Raw genomic sequence first — 17380 nt, forward strand, 5'->3', positions numbered from 1 at the left:
GCAGAGTGAATCAGCGTGGCTCGGCAGATTTGTATTCTGTTTGAAGTTGACCCAAATGCTGTCACCATTTGGAATTCTTCTTTGTTTTTGTTTTTTACAATCAGTGATGGCTTCATTTACCCGAAGTATGTTTCTCTGTTCCCAAATGCCTGAAGTGACAGTTTTCAGCAGCAGAGGAAGCAGACAGCGCGAACCTACAACTAAATGGAGGTGATGGAGAGCCGAGGTCGTGGCAGGCAGTCGACGAGCCGATGGACTACTTTAAAGGTACGCTCAGACAAATGTCTTAGGCACTAAAAAAGTAAAGAAGGGATGCCGCGAATCACCCTACGCTAGTCTGTCAGCAGCTGGATGAGTCTGTTGGAGAAAGTGCTCCTCTGTCCCTGCAGCAGGTGGTCGAGAGGGCCGTCAGGATTATTCAATATGGATAAGGGTTTATTCAGCGTCCAACCACCTTTCCCAGACTGGTCCAGTTTGCTGGATGATATTTTCCTGACCGTTTAAGATTTCTGCTTGTGGCCTAAATTCTATTTCACATACAGGTGCATGTGAAATAGAATTTAGGCCACAAGCAGAAATCTTCTTCACGTAAAACAAGTCAAATGTTTTCTGTATTTTCATTCCCTGAAAATCGCAGCTCTTCGTGAAACCCTCCTGTTGCTTCCTCTGTTCTTTTCCAACTCCGTCGAGGGGGGAAAAAAAAAAAAAGAGAACATCTGAACTAAATCGGACTTATCGGCATAAATAGCAGCTTCGCAGATCTGAGCGTGTCTATTTTAGCTCGGCGATGCTCGCGGAGTGAGTCGAGGAGTTTAAACGGGGATGTGGGGGGGAGGGTGGGGCTGTCGGCGTGCGTCACCCGCTCGTCAGACATCTAAAAACAGCAACCGGGAACACGTGAACGACCCTCAGGACCGCCGCAGACACCCAGTTTTCACACCTAGGTACTGCGAGGGGGCGGGAAAATAAATCTCGAGTCCTCCTGCATGCAGTCCAGCTAATTATGACGTAACACCTCCAAAAAACTCACCAGGTTCACGATTATCAGGATCAAGGACGAGAGCCGAGGAACGTTTGTGGAGAACGACTGCAGCCAGCTGTTGTGATGAATTCTGTTTTGATCCAGGAGGATCGATGATAGCAACTGTTGCGGGATGTTATACACATACCTCACTTAAAATTATTTTTATAAATATTGATTAAAAAGAGTGCAGATGGGCTCGGTTGTGTCTCTTAGGTCTCATTCAGATCAAGGCAATTAAAGTAGCTCAAAGATGTTAAAGTATTTTTTTTTTGTCCACTAAGCCCACGTTTTCAATAAATCCATGATTATTAACATTTTGACATTGAAGCTTCTTGTTTTCAGCAGAGGAAACTTTTTATATTTTCAATCTGTCCGGCACCGTAAAGAATGAAGAACAGGGGCGCATTTAGTTATTTCAGGGCCCGAGCAAAACTCCGGCGTTAGGCCTCCCTTAAACCTTATATTTACCTTTTTTCGAACTTAGAAAATCTGAATTGGACAGAAAAAGTTCTTCAGTCTATAAAAATATCAATGCCGTGCTTTAACAAACAAAAAAAGCACAAAACCTTTATTATACATTTTACTCAAGTCAAATTTATTTAATGAAAGTTTTTTAATCAAGTAACTCATTTTAACTCAAGTTGTCATCAGTAATAACAGTTTCTTCTATTTCCTATTGACCTATATCATAGTGTATAAAAGACAGATTTTTTTTTTAAATAAATTAATCAAACGACATTCATCTTGTTTTATTTTTATTTCATCCCAATCCCAAAAAAAATGAACTCATCAGTTTACATTCTGCATGTAACTGTTACTTTTACTGAACAGTTTATCTTCACTGTAACATCATTTATTTGTTCCTATATTTCTGTGTAATGTAATGTAATGTTGTAAAGCAACAAAAACAGCTGGTAAGTTTTCACCCATCTTTTATGCAAATTTTCAAATTGTGCTCAAAATAATTTTTAAAAAAAATGCTGGATTTTTTTTTGCACCTAACTTATTAATATATTTTTTGCTATATAATTAGCAAATGTACTTTGCATCTGAGCGTTTGTGGGCGTGTTGGTCTTAAAATGACTGTGTGGTCAGGTGCATAATTGGCGCTTTGTTATCTGTAGGAAGAAGAAAACAAATTGGTCTTAAGTCAACGATGCAGCGCTTTAAGGTTTTTATGAGGCAGGTGCAAAATGCTTAAACAAGTCTGCTGATTACACATACAGAGACATTATTACTGTGAACTTCAATCTTCATGCCAGCAGAAGTGTTTCCTCTGTGGAGAATCGTTCTTTCCCTTCTTCTTGGCAAACCCGCCGATGTGATGGCAACCTGCCAAAGTGCAAGCTCAGCCGTCTCTTAATGATCGCTTTATGTTGCTTACTGCCCAAAATAACACCTATGATCGACGAGGAGACCAAGAACGACCCCCTTTTGAACCACGTGCCTCACTTTGCACTCAGATTATCCGTCATTAAATGCACCGTGTGCTTAGATTGTAGCCCTTGAGAGTCTACAACCATGCTAACAGCTCCATTTATAAGACACTTTTATTTTTATTTTTTTTTACAGCAAAGATAACTGTTGAATGCATTTTGTTCTTTCTAAGGAGGAACAACAATTTTTCAGTCACCGGTTTTAACGTTTCATAAAACGTTATTCCCCAAAATCCACCGTATTATGAAGCTTCATCCGAGTCTTTGGAGGTTGTTTAAAGAAATGTAGGAGCCAGTTCAAAGGATTCACCATCAAGAGCATGAATTGCAAAAAAAACTCAATCACGGAGTTTTACTCCTGGCATGCGTTCCGCATTACGTAGTCACATTTGATACACAAATGCATTACTGCACTTAGATCCAAGGTTAGAAGTTCCCTTTTAAATCAGCGAAGGGTAAAAAACGCCTACATCGTGGCAAATGACATTATGGAAAGACATAATACTAATACTAAATAACCTGCTGTGGTAAATCATTTTCAGATGTGCACTTATTCTTTCAACACTGTTCAAGCATTACATCAATATATAAATCAGGGTGCAGGACAGGAAACTTAATAGTTCCTTGAGTTCTTCACCTTCCGTAAAGTTTTAATGAAAGTATCGTAAAACGGTGGATCCACGTTTATAATTGTTTTAATTATTATTATTAAAATTATAATTAAAAAAAAAAAAATCTGTTTCATATCCTCAAACTTTTTAGAAGTCAGGAAGCAAAGTGACTCCCAAGTTCGAGCGTGCTGGACTTTTTTATTTTATTTTTTTTTCTTTATCCTGTGTGATGATACTTACTCAACCCATTTGTGGGAAGGTAATTTGTGGGCCGTTCAGAAACAGCAGTGATACTATAAATTTTGGTCAGGCTTGGGGGTGACGGGGGGGGGGGGGAACTAATTTAAGGAGGTGAGGCAGAAAATAAAAATCTGGAGTGTTCTGGGAAATACTGGATGATTGGTCAGTGAACTTTTATCAGAAGGTGAGCACAGAGTCAGACAGCTCAAGGGCTTGAAATTCTTCTTCAGTCAGGTTCATATCTTTTGTCTCGTTCACTTCGGACTTTTACACCTTTTTTTTTTCGCAAAACATCAGAATTTCTGGAATGCTTGTGTTTAAAGCAAGTGGCAACTTGACTTTGTATTTCATGAGAAGTTGATGTTTTTATTTAATGGGAGTATATTGGAGCCAAGTTATTTTTGAAGCCAGCCCCTAGTGGCCATCAGTGGTAATGCATTTTAGCGCAATTTTGCATTGCAATAGCAGTTGGGGACACTTTTTATTTTTATCTATAACTGCTGAGAGTCCATAGACTGTACATAAAAGTGGATGTACCTTATTGTTCTGAAAAAACAAGGCCAACGCGGAAACACCTTAACTGCAAAACCACCGAGGGCCACTAGGGGTTCGCTTCAAAAAGGTTCTTGCTCCTATTCAACTTCTCTCATTAAATACAAACTTGGTACGTTTTTTTTCCACGAGTCAATTTTGGTGTCATTCACTAAAGTCATAGCTTCTTATTAGGTTTTCTGGTGGTCCCTCCAAAAATAATTCCATCATTAATTAGATATTAGGCTTCAAGCTTTGATATGTTTGGGGGGGGGGGGGGGGGGGGTCTGTTTGATTGACAGGCCTGTGGTGCAATCGGTTTGAGATAATCACAGTTAAAAAAAACAAAAAAAACACCAGACCATTACATTTAGTTGTCCCTGTTTATTTCATATTACTATCATATTATTATCCCTCCCTGTGTTTTCTGTTATTTATCACTGCCTCCATTTTACTAGAAACTCCGACAGCACTAATTCCCTCAATAACAACACCGCCATGTGTTTGGTGGAGTCGTGCCTCCCATGACCTCAAATCCCAGTTTTTACGACACTTTATTGTTGGCATGTTGCCTGCAGTAACTACTGAACATATTTACGTTCAGTAATTCTCTGTATTGGTGGTAGTGGACTCGGCCTTCCTTCAGCACCAAGGCAACAAAGCACATGGGATTAACGTGAAGAAAGAAATGCAGTGTATAATCTGTTGTAATTACACTGAAGAGCCTAAAAATTCGGACCACCCCTGCCCAATAAGCTGTTGGTCTCCGACCCACCGAAGCCCCCTTTGCTATTACCCCACTCCCCAAGACATTTATAGCAGATCCTAGAGTTGGGGCCAAGATACATAAATCTTTCATCTTAAAATACATCCACCAAAAAAATAAATAAAAACTGTTCTAAACTGGCATTTCTGGCATTTGTTCATCAGCCAGAACATTTATTATTTCTGGAAGGGAGTCTGAACATTGGAAAACAGCCACGGTGAAGCGGTTAGACGTTAAAGCTGCAGGTGACGAGCTGCGATGACCAGCTTCTGTGATATTTAAAAACTACTCGTGTCACGTGGGGCATGAAGTCAGATCACAAATATTCTATAGACAACTTGTTTTATTAAGATTATCTGGGTTTGTTTACGATGGTGTACTTAAAAGTTTGTGAACCCTTCTGATTTAAAAAAAAAAAGAAAAAAATTATATATATTTCTGCGTGAATATGACTTAAAACATCATCAGATATGATCACACAAGTCCCAAAAAGCAAAATGAAGAGAAGCCGACGGAACAAACGAGAGGAAAATATGTTATTTGGTCATTTATTTGTTCCACGACGGTGTATTTTCTGACTGGATAACTTCCCCACGAGTTAAGCGTTGTATGATACTGGCGATACGCCGAGTGATTGGATCTGATCTCTGAGCTTTAAACTCAAGATATAACTCTGAGAAGAACATCCATCCGTTCCCTTTGTGTTCTGGCAGCTACAGCGTAATATTTAGGTCAAGATGATCTAGTGTGTCTTTTTTTTTTTAGACGAGCAGGAGGAGTTTATACGCTTGCTAACTGGAGGCCTGCCTAATTCTGTTGGCAGGCATCAGTCAGAGGAAGAAATCGACGGAGATGACAGGAGCGCTGCAAGAGATGGCCATTAGAAGTCTGGAAAGTTCACCGTGAAATATTATGACTCAAAGACACGTCGGCAAGTTGTGAAAATAAATTCACTCGGAAGTTGTCGTACTTGACATGAAATTGAAGGCATTATTGGGAGAATTTCCATTATGAAACAAAATGCAAAAGAGACATGAAACTAAACTTTTTCATTATGAAAATAATGGATCAAATAACATGTCATTATTACGAACTACTAATTATATATTATTGATTTTACACCGTTTTTTGTAGGAGTATTTTTTTTCTTTGATAGTGGGATCTTCCAGATTCAACTCAAGAGGCAACCAACAGTGAGCCAGAAGTGACCATATTTGGACGAGTTGGGGGCGGAGTTGAGCGGTGGATCTGACTGATCTGATTGGAAAACCGCCGATGCTACGTCCCGCCCACCAATAAACGTAACCTGACTGCACCACAGGCCTGTCAATCAAACAGACACGCCCCCAAAACACAGCTTTTTGAAGCTTATTTTCACATTAATGAGGGATTATTTTCAGATGGACCTCCAGAAAACTAATAAGAAGGAGTGACTTTAGCTAACAACACCGAGATAACTGATGGACACATTTTATTCACTTTGGATTTGATGAGAGAAGTTGAATGGGAGTCTATGGAGCCGGAGGCTTTTTGGAGCCGACCTCTAGTGGCACTCGCTGGTATTGCAGCTTCAGGCACTTCTGCATCGGGCCACATTTTTCAGACCCGGAAGCTACGAACACTTTTTATATACAGTGTATAATACAAGCATGTTAAATTAGTTTCATACTGCATTAGATATTATGACTTTATAGGTGTAGAAGCTCACTTTAACAAAGATGAAAGTGTGGAAGGAAATAAGTCCTGGCGAGTTGTTGCTGTGTTAAGAAAAAACTCATTGTAAATACTTGCAACATCGCCGATGTACCAGCCGCAACCCCGACTCAGTCCGAGGCAACAGAGGGAGAGTGATAAGTGTGTGTGTGTGTGTGTGTGTGTGTGTGTGTGTGTGTGTGTGTGTGGAAAAAGACAATGGTAGAAAGAGACAGAAGGGAAATGGTGTGAAAGACATCCTGAGCATTAATGGAACGGTGGGATCTGATTGGAGGGTTGACATTGATGGGTCACTGACACACGGCTCATCCAATTACCCAAACTGCACTAAAGATGATCAGCGCCCACCGGTCGGGTAACGACCTGCATCTGTTTACCCCCGTCTCCCCGTCACGTCCTCCAATCCCATCGCTCGCCGCGACTCTTAGATGGCAACCAAACTATCGGAGCGTCTGGAGTGTCGGTGGGGGAGGAGGGGGGGCAGCAGAGGGGCCACAATCCATCACCCGGAGACCTGGAGGAGGAGGAATGGTTGGCGGGGGGGGGGGGAGGAGGAGGTGGGGTGTATTTAAATGGCTGCTCGTAACGTTCACCTCCGAGCGGCTGACTTATGGAGATTGGATTGGACGGCCGTGTCCTTGAGCAAGGTCAAGACGAACTGAAGACGAGAGCCCCGAATGTAAAATAAACACCTTGTATGTGAAGATCAAAGAGGAAGCGGCGCGGCGGTAAACACGGATCGTTTCTGCATGACGTGGAGACGTGTTTTATTTTATTTTTTATCTTCTTCCACCAGATAAACGGTGAGGGTACCGCTGGTGGGATCGGATGGGCAGCAAATGATTTGTGCCTGTTGAAGATCTGCTGCTTTGAACCGAAACCGTAGAACAAAGATAAACGCAACCTCGTCGGCAACCTCGTTTGTTGTCAGCTAAAGTCACTCCTTTATATTAGTTTTCTGGAGATCCATCTGAAAATAATCCCTCATTAATAAAAAAATAAGGCTTAAAAAAAAGATGTGTTTTTGGGGGCGTGTCTGTTTGATTGACAGGCCCGCGGTGCAGTCAGGTTACAGCTGTCGGTGGGCGTCGGGTTTCCAATCAGATGGAGTCAGATCCACCGCTCGCTCCTCCCCCGCCACCTCGTCCAAATATGGTCACTTCCTGGTCCGAAACCGCTCCGAACTCGACGCTTTATGAGGGTGCCCTTCACCAACCGACGGGTGACGTCACCGTTGTTTGTTTGCCACTTGAATGACAGACTGTAAATTGGACCTATGGAAGCCTTCTCCGATAACTATAAATTCCTGCAGGACAGATATATGTGAGAAATGCATCATATTGGCATTTCCATTATTTTCGGCAAAATTGTCAATTCGTGTTTTATCCTTGGATCGCATTGCGGTCGTCCAACGACTGCCACTTCGTGCCGACCACCCTTTATGAGTATTCTTTGAAAAGAAGTTAATAATTTACGACAAGGTGATCAGAACCAGATTAACGCCAAGTGGGCTCAAATTCCCTCCTCGTCTTCTCTGTTGAATTATTGAATCATTAGTATTAATCAGAGAGAGATGCATGAGATATCCTACGACACTGCATGCCTCCAGCCTTAAAAAAAAAAAACATGCCGGTACGATGAATTAAGTGAATAAATTTCCAAAGTCCCGATCGCTTCACAACGTACTGTACATCCGAATAAACAGCAGAAATCACCGTCTCTCGTGATGCCGCTCTTTTCTCTGTACGACAAAGCGTTTTTCAGCTAATTCCAGTTTTGAAATTCATTCATGACATTTATTTTCTGTCAGGCACTAATATTTTTGTCAAATTGCTGAGTCCCACAAACATGGGTTCAGGTATTTCCAGATTCGAGACAATTGTCGCTACACAACTATAAAAAGAAGACCTCTCTAATGCCGAGCGTTTCTGGTGAGATACATGTTAAAACATAACAATTCTAATGAGACGAAATTATTTATTTTCTTGATATAAAGGCCGATATAAAAAAAAATCTCTTCGTATTATCAAAATAAATGACGAAATAATTGGATAGCCTCGACTGTCCTGAAAGTCCAAGCTATAGCACGAATGGTTAACCCCAACAATGACCAAGACAAGAGCTTAAAATTGATGGTGGTGAAATGACCCTGAAAACACAACAGCTGGGTTTATTCTAAGAAATAAAACCGTTTTTTTTTCTTTGGTCCATTGCTCCGTCAAATGACTTCATGTTGTATTTTCGCTGGACGGGCAGCCTCTCCGGTGTTTTATGCCTTTACGTTCCGCTCTGATTTTCCCGTTCGCACGCCGAGCCGATGAATCCGGCAGCCACTTTCCATCACTGTCCTCTCTCCCGTCAGCGTTGTCATTTTACAGCCCCGTATACAAGCCGTGGTATATCACGGCTATAAACGTGTTTTTGTCACGGGGAGGGAGTTATTCATGACCACAACGCACAAAGCATGTTATTACTTGCCCCTCCCTGTTACAGAAACACACACACACACACACATTTCCATGTATTTTGTTATTTTTCCGGAGTTAATCTCCGTTGTTATGGCCATTATGGGATTTTCGAATGTCGATTTAGCAAAACCGGGAACTCCCTCCTCTCCTCATGTTATTCTGACTTCGAAGCCTTTTGTGATGGACGTCGCCTCTTTACTACCAAACCTGCAACCGGCCTCGTAGCCCCAATTATTTAACTGTCCGAGTCCTACAGTGTTACAGTACGTATTTACACTAGTTTGTTTACTGTAAGAAGTAAAACCAGGTAAATCAAAAATGTATACCTCCTTGTAAATTACCTGATTTAATTGTAGTAGTTTAATATTCAGTTCTATTTAGTTGTAACTAAATGTAATGTACTGACTCATTGGCACTTTTGTACTGTTACAACCAGATGGCTCATTTCGACATCTTGGTCTAAATCGTGTGATTGGAAAGCTGCACAACAATCGAATTTTGGGATAAACGATATAAGTTTCTTGAACTCGTTCCACCTCTCATCCCCAAAGGCTTAACGCTTATCATTTTCTAGACAAGGAAGAAAAGAAGAAAAAGTCGTTTTTGCAGAGTTTGGTCGTGGGTGGTCATGTATGACCTCGTTGGTTTGAGCAAAAATAACGTCGCCAAAAGTATGAAGTCACAAGTCGTACAACTTTAGCGAACAACACCGAGATAACTCATGGAGAAAATGTATTGACTTAGAATATCACGAGAGGAGGCTTTTTGGAGCCGACCTCTAGTGGCACTCGGTGGTATTGCAGCTTAAGGCATTTTCCGCATTGGCCTCATTTTACAGACCCGAAAGCCACGTCCACTTTTATATCCAGTCTGTGGGGTCCACACATACACCCTCGTAGACGTGGGTTAATGTCATAATCGTGGAGTCATGACGGCAGCAAAATCCCATTTCCGTAATTATCCACCTAGAGTGTACTAAAGTTAGCCGTCATTAGGTCGCACCAGACCATGTGAGGCTGTGGCAGGAAAAAGGCCCAGAGTGTCGAGCACTCAGCACAGATGGGTTTATAGCTTTGAATTTGAGTTGTAAAAGAAAGACCACCTTTTTTTCCTTTATAGTCACATCATCTCTCACTTAAACGCTGCGATGTCCAAATGCTCGACCCGAGGTCCTGCTGCTGCGAGATATGAAACCTGTCAAACTGATTAGCATCACCGCTTTCCAAAACCTGAGTAGTTTACGTCTCGGTGCCTGGCTTGAACCCGCTCAGAGTGCGATGTCTAATAGAGGCTCCTTATCGTCCTCTCTCAGAAACTAAATCATGACACCCTCGTTTTCTGCTCGTCTCCCTGACAGTAAAACCTCAGGACACCTCGACATTTTCAAAAGGTCTTTTAAAAAAAAATTGTTTTAATTCTTCTTCTTTTTTTTCACCTCCATTCAATAGAAGAGAAATTTTGCTGAAAATTTCAAGTAAAAACATGTTCAGAGTTGCGGGGTTATGGGCTCTTTGTGTCCGGCTGTGAAACGACATTTCCACCGTAAGCGGCAGGTCTTTATATATTCTACAGGTTGGTGGGGAGGAATATTCTCCAACCCTGAGTTGAAATGCAGCGGAGAGGACAGTTAGCCACAGAGCTGATACGAAAAAGGCTGTGGGGGAAAAAAAAATCTGGTGTATGTTTATTTGAAGAAAATGGTAAAACCCAGAGTTGTAGTCTTCGCTGTAAGTGTGTGGTCCGATTTAAAGTTCAACATTTAAACTGCAATCGTCTAATAGATGTCAAATATTCTATTTTTTTCAATAATCGTCAAAACATTTCGAACGTGATCGGATTTTTCTTACGATTTGTCGAGTACAGTTCCCTCCAAAACTGTAAAACAGGAAAGTGAACTTGAATGTTTTTGCTACTTCAGACATTTGAATTTAAGATTCACAGGAAAAAACAAAACAAAGTACAGACTGGATTTTTAGCTTTTATTTCACAATATTTATACTTTCTTTCATTTCACATTTTAATGTTGGGGCCCGTTTTTTTCAAATATGCAAAAGTTAGTGACTGATTAAAAAGTATAAGTTACTGCTCAGGTGTGTCCTGTTGAAAGGATTTCTTTTTTTTTCTCATATAATGAGGCGGTATGTGTCCGACTTATCCTTTAATTAAGATTGCAGCTGGAGCCAGAGGGGAACTGACTGACAGAAAAACTACTCATCTGTAAGAAGAGAAAGTTTACCAAAAAGAATCCCTGAGAACTGAAATGAACAACAGCGAGTGAAGTTCTGAACAAAACAAAAACTAGAAACCTCCGGAGGAAAAAGGCGACTGAAGACAGAAAGAGCCCCGTGACAAACACAATGTGCGACTAAATTAGATTTTTACCATTTATAATTCCTTTGACAAACATAAAATGTATGTTTATATAAGTAGAAATAAAATCCAAAAGCCACTCCGAAGTGAAATTCAAATCAAAAAGATGGAATTTCCTTTCCCTGTTAACATCCACTGCACTGAGTGGAGTTGATGTGATTGATTGGAAACTCTCACAGCTTCACATTTGCATGCTGACGTTAATCGTATCTACGTTACACCGTGAATAAATTACACGACGCATTTCACTTCGTGATTAACATTGAAGTCCGGAGTGATGTACCGCAGAGCGTCCGTGGAATTGATCAAAACAGGACGTCATCTTAATTATTTTCTAAACCGTTTAGATTAGTAAATTAATTGCTGCGGATAATTGGCGCTCGCAATTTCAGGACAAACAGACCGATAGCTCCGAAATAAAGCTAATCATTTCTGAGTTAAACAGTATATCGATTCTCCACTCCGTGATAATGAATTCGGCGCTCGACTAGCAGCCGTGTGGTTTCTCTCGAAGGCGTGAATTAAATCCGTAACAGCTGATCAGCAGCATCACGCTGCCATTTTTCAACCTTCCGCAGCCAAACAACGATCGCCACTCATTAGTGTCCTCATGAAAAAAAAAAAAAAAAATTCTGCAGCAGTTACGACACCCCCCAAAAACAACCGAGCAGATCCACACATTTTTGTTGATTGTTTTGCCTGAGCGGTGAAGATCTGTCACTGCGGCGGGCGTGGGAGCGACACACTGGACGAAATAACGACCATCAGAAAAACAAACAGATGGCAAATTTGAATATATTCATAGTCGATTTTGTTAACGCCTCAACTGATCGGGCTCACAGGAGGAGGGGCGAAGAGGGGGAAGGAAAGAGGGTGATGGATGGATGGATGGATGGATGGATGGATGGATGGATGGATGGATGGATGGACGGATGGATGGATGGATTATAGCGTTATAGCGTTATTTATAGACGTGCAGAACTCCCCTCTCTCCAGTTACCTTTCTTGGTTTTGGTTGTATCCGTATCTTGTTTGCAACCTGGCAGCAGCAACACCGGTGAATAAGACTTACCTCTTCAGCTGTGACTGGAAATCCAATAAGGAAAGTTCCAAATCTGGCGATTTATCTCTCAAATAAAACATGGCAGTTATATTTGTATGCCGCCAGCTTTCAAGGTGGTCCAAACCCTCGACACGAATAAAAGATATTTGTAGGACAGGAGTATTGATTGAATTTTGTATTTTTTCTCTCTTTTTTCCATTCGGAGTCGTGAATTTATACAAAGACGTGTCCGTGGCTGAAATGCGGAGAACATCTTCAGCATTAGAAGTAAGTAATCAACAAAATCTTCAAATAAATCCAAAAAAAACAACCCAAAAAACAGCGTGATGTGATTTCTTTCCCTGGTTTAGTTCAAATTCTTGCAGCTGTACTCTTTGCTGCTAAAAGACCGATATGGTCGTCCAATCAAAATCAGACATATGAAACTATGTCTGCATCTTTAAAATTCTTGTGTCTGAGGTTTTTTCCTTTTAAAGGCGGGTTTTTCCTTCCCCTCTGTTGGAGGTCAAACCTGTTACCGAAGCCTTATTTGTAACGGTAGCATCGAGATATGACTTGATCTGGGGCATTCAAGGTTTCTTAACTGCATTAAATGAGGTTTTTTTTTGTTTTTTTAAGGCTTTTAGGTAAATATCTGAAAATCAAAGGTGAGTGAGCTGAATCGACTGCCGTTGGGATATTAAGTCAAAGTGTGGCAGCCTATATGAAACACCGGGAGCGTGATGTAAATCTGTCGACTGAACTCTTCCCCTTTCATCTCTCCCCCCCCCCATCCCCCGCACGCCGATAACGAAGCGGGTACAAAGTCTCTGAAGTCGAATCCGGTGAGACGTCTTATTTCCGCGGCTGTGATGACAGATAGCGCGCTACCTTTTATCTGTTTCTATTCTTATCATACAGGCAGTAGAGCTTCCTTAAATTCAGTCCAAGTTTTCAAGAAGTTCTTTGGGAAACGCTTCACGGAGTGACTTGGATTGTTTTTAAGTTGAGTTTTTTTGTGACCCTGCCTCACCTTGATTTTCATGGAACAGTTTTATATATATAGTTTGTATATTTAAGCATTTTGAACACCAACAGATCAGACAAATGATGTTGGTTATCAAGTTGTGAGAGATTTTTGATGAGGACCAGATTGTCCTGGCCACGGCAACTGGAATCGGTGATATCTGAAAAATGTTTTCCTGCCACTGCCAGATGTCTTCTGAATTGTTGCTCATATTATTCCCAAGGTTCTATGTAAAGGACTTTATGGTGTGAAGTGCCATGTGACGACTCATTTAATGATCCGGCACCATATAATTTGAATTGAATTCATCCAATCAACACCACTGCCACCAGAGACCCGACCTCAGGGGGTTTCCTGAACTACGCACTGCTTCAGCCCCTTAAATTCTATGACATCACAATGTGGTCGAATCGCCAAGTCCAAGTCTGGACTTAAAGCTGCAAAACATTTCGGAGCCGGATACCAAAGGGCATCCTCAGAGGGGTTGGAAGTCGAAGCCTCGACCTTTCAACTTTACGACGCTCCTCCAGTATTCCTTTTGGATTTTGGGAACGTACTTCGTCAGGTCTCATCTTTCACTTTTATTGTCTTTGAAAACATCTTGTGCGATTGTCACAGCATCGATGAAATCGTTGTCCTGTTGGGATCGTTGTCCTGTTGGGATCGTTGTCCTGGTGGGATCGTTGTCATGTTGGGATCGTTATCCTGTTGGGATCGTTGTCCTGTTGGGATCGTTGTCCTGGTGGGATCATTGTCCTGTTGGGATCGTTGTCCTGGTGGGATCGTTGTCCTGGTGGGATCGTTGTCCTGGTGGGATCGTTGTCATGTTGGGATCGTTGTCCTGTTGGGAAATTCCTCTCCTGCCAAGCTTCTCCAGACTGAGTCATCTTTTCATTTCGTGCCCGCACTTCAAAATAATACAACTACAATAAGACGATCCCTCTTCGACCAGTGTGTATTCAGTTGTTTTTGTGCACTGTGTGTTCTTTTGCGTATATTTTTTGGAAGCCGTTTCCAGTCACTCAAGTTATCCTGATTTGACCGACCATGCAGGAAAATATAGTCACAGAGTGTATTTTTCACACTGCCCGTCTTGTCCAAGTCGGCTGTGCCCACACACTTAATTAGCAGTGACTTTGTGTTTTTTTTTTCCCTTCTTTATATTGAAGGCATTGATTCACAGTCTGAGCCCGGGTCTTGAGTCGACGGGCATTATGTGCAGTACAGGATGTAATCTGTACCGAGTTTATTTCACGAGCTTTCATAATCACAAAGAGGTAATGAGTTTCCTTTTCTTTTCTCTCTCTCTCTTTTTTTCTTTTTCTTTTTCTACACTGATTGAATATTGACGTGGACATAGATTTTGTTTCCCCGGAGAGCCCCCCCCAAAAAATGTCTGCACGCCTCTCAGGTCATTAGACACATTGATGGGACTGAAAATGAAAGTCAAATGAGCCGCTTTTGTTTACCGTGCTTTGCATGTGTTAATCTACAACCTGATCCCCGAGGCGGACTCTGATTGCTTTATTTGAATGAGCCAGACAGCTGGATGAAACTTAAGCTGTGGCTTAGTCCCAACGGGCCTCACCTGTTGCTGTAATGAGTAAAGAGTAAAAAGGATTCAGTGATTTTTACGGGTGAGAAGAGTGACTGGAATGAAAAACAACAAGTGGAATTGCCTGTAGTTTGATCAAATGTTTGTTTCTAAAGTGATCGTACTGATTTTGCAACGAATTACAGTTTAGTTGCGTGGCTGGTTTGCAACATAGACTGTATGTAAAAGTGTTCGTTGCTTCCAGGTTTGAAAAATGAGGCCGACGCGGAAGTGCCTTAAAGCTGCAATACCACCGAGTGCCACTAGGAACAAAAACAATGCAAACTACGAAGAGATAATTCTAGAATCTAAATGCATTCAGTGGGTACTGCAAACAAAGTTGTGCATAGATAGAATAACAAAATTAAGCTTCAAAGGTTTTTACTTTTCATGAAAATGCCTGCAATTTGTGTTTGTCAGGCTCACAGCACACATAATACGTGATAATAAAATCTGTAGGAGGAGTTTGTTAAAGTACAACACCTGCGAATTGCCAAAAAATGGCAACTAAATTCAAAATGGAGGACTTCCTGTTCACTTTTTTTTAAAGATCTCTGCAGGATACACCGAATTTCGTACATGTAGGTCATTTGGCCACGCCCATTCGCGTAACCACCCAAAAGTCGTGATTCTTTTCACCAGGACTGACGCCTGGGCCAAGTTTCGTGAAGTTTTGAAGCATGTTAAAGCCGCCAAAAAGGCATTTAATGTAGAATAATAATAATAATAATGATAATAATAATAATAATAATAATAACAACCCCTTCATAAACTGTAAGATGACTGGAGGACTCGGGTTTCCACACCTCTTCGCGTGTTTTGCCCTCCCCTCCCCTCCCCTCCCCTTCCCACGTGCCGCTTGCTTGCTGCCCACCCCGCACCTGCGGGCGGTCTCCGACTTCCCTTTTATGGTCTGGTCTTCCTTCCCGGAGGCTTCAGTGTGGTGATGAGAGCGGAGCGGAGCGCAGCGCTTCCACTCGCTCTCTCCTCTCTCCTCTCCAGTCTCTGCATCCTCCAGCTGCTGCTCCAACACCGAGCCTTGTGCAGCTTCTTCTGGAACATTCAGCTTCTTTTCTTTTCTTGTTTATTTATTTATTTATTTTTTTAACCCCAAAACACAATGAAACCAGATCCATGAGAGATCGTTGAAGTCGTGACTCGCTGGATGCTGGATGTGGTTTTATTTTTATTTTTTTCCTCGTGTGTTTCCCCCCCCACCCCACCCCCCCACCGATCAGACTGTGGAATGGTCCGCGTTTTGCGCTCCGGGGTCGTTTCCACTTCAGCATGGGAACTGCGGTGTCCAAAAGGAAGAATCTGAGGAGTGACGCGATTTCTTCCGTGGCCGCAAAAGTTCGGTGAGTGTTTGCGCCGGGGAAGGGGGCGGAAAGGGGGGTGGGGGGGGGTTATAATAGGTACGCTTTTAGATGTTTTGACTGATTAGGGCCACGCATGGGTGAATTTATGGAGATGGTTTAGTTTAATCGACAGTAAATTCACCCACGCGGAGCTAAAACTGCTTTTTTTTGCATGTTCAGTTGAACTCTCTATGAACTTTGACTTCTTCCTTTTTATTCCATTCTTTTACCCGTTTTTGTTTCAGTATGAATCTTATCTTTTCAGGGGTTATGAGCTTGAATCTTCCCTGAATATAACTGCTGCTTTTAGAAGTCACGTTTCAGTAACCTTTAATAAGCTTTATTTTGGGGATTAATATGTCCATCAGTGAGGCATGGCAGCTCCATATCGGAATGTCTAATAAGATTTTTTTTTTTGGCAATATTATGTTGTATTTCTGCTAATATCCTGCCCTCACTCAGTATTTGACTTCAGCTTGTAAAAGTTACTTTCATAAAACGACATTTCTTGGTATTTTATTTTGAAAAATTAGCGATAGCCTAGAGCCAAAACTAAAATTTGAATTGGGCTATTTTTAACCCACATATATCTCTTAAACAGTAACATGCACTGAATAATTAAGACCTTTGATGAGTTGTTTATTCAGATTTTTCTCTGTTTGTTCATTATAATTGGAACATATCTAAGTTTCAGACTGTTGGTTTGAGAAAACACATCCTTTTAAAAATATCATCCTGCAAGTCTGAGAAACTCAGTTTTAGACCAAACATTCTTAATTAATTTAAATAAACGAGAAAGTTATCGACAGTTTAAACAGACTGAAAATAATCAATAGCAAAAAAACACAACAACACTTGTAATTAAGAAAAAAACTGCCTTTTTATATTTCATTCTGACTTATTTGGGTTAATTTTGCCTTTTTCTGTTGTACGTGTCCGAGGATACGTTTGATCTGTACAGTAGATAATTATGTCATCAGGTCTCTACTGGTTAGTCCTTTTGATGCATGCTGTGTACTCATTATGCAGCTTTGGGCCTCTGTGACATCCGCAAACATCCAGCTGGACTCATGACTAACACTAATGACATTTAGCTGCGAGTGTGTGAGTCATGGCCTGAAAAGGTCTTCAGTGTCACGGGTGTCAGATCAGTGTGTTCTCGCTCTGAAGGCTGCGGGATGACTAACGAGAGAGAGAGAG

General features: G+C 41.4%; 1 protein-coding gene across 1 annotated transcript in view; it reads left to right on the forward strand.

Moving 5' to 3' along the window:
* Positions 1-215: 215 nt before the first annotated feature.
* The window catches only part of LOC138208353 (NMDA receptor synaptonuclear signaling and neuronal migration factor-like), a 58771-nt gene continuing 41606 nt past the window's right edge, over positions 216-17380 (forward strand). The window contains exons 1-2 of the mRNA XM_069166185.1: positions 216-267; positions 16061-16180. Coding sequence (XP_069022286.1) covers positions 16110-16180 — 71 coding nt within the window. The 5' untranslated portion in view covers positions 216-267; positions 16061-16109. The remainder of the gene's footprint in view (positions 268-16060; positions 16181-17380) is intronic.

The sequence above is a fragment of the Embiotoca jacksoni genome, unplaced genomic scaffold, assembly GCF_022577435.1.
Source record: "Embiotoca jacksoni isolate LCO1_2020_lvr unplaced genomic scaffold, fEmbJac1.0.p SCAF_37, whole genome shotgun sequence".
NCBI classification, from domain to species: domain Eukaryota; kingdom Metazoa; phylum Chordata; class Actinopteri; family Embiotocidae; genus Embiotoca; species Embiotoca jacksoni.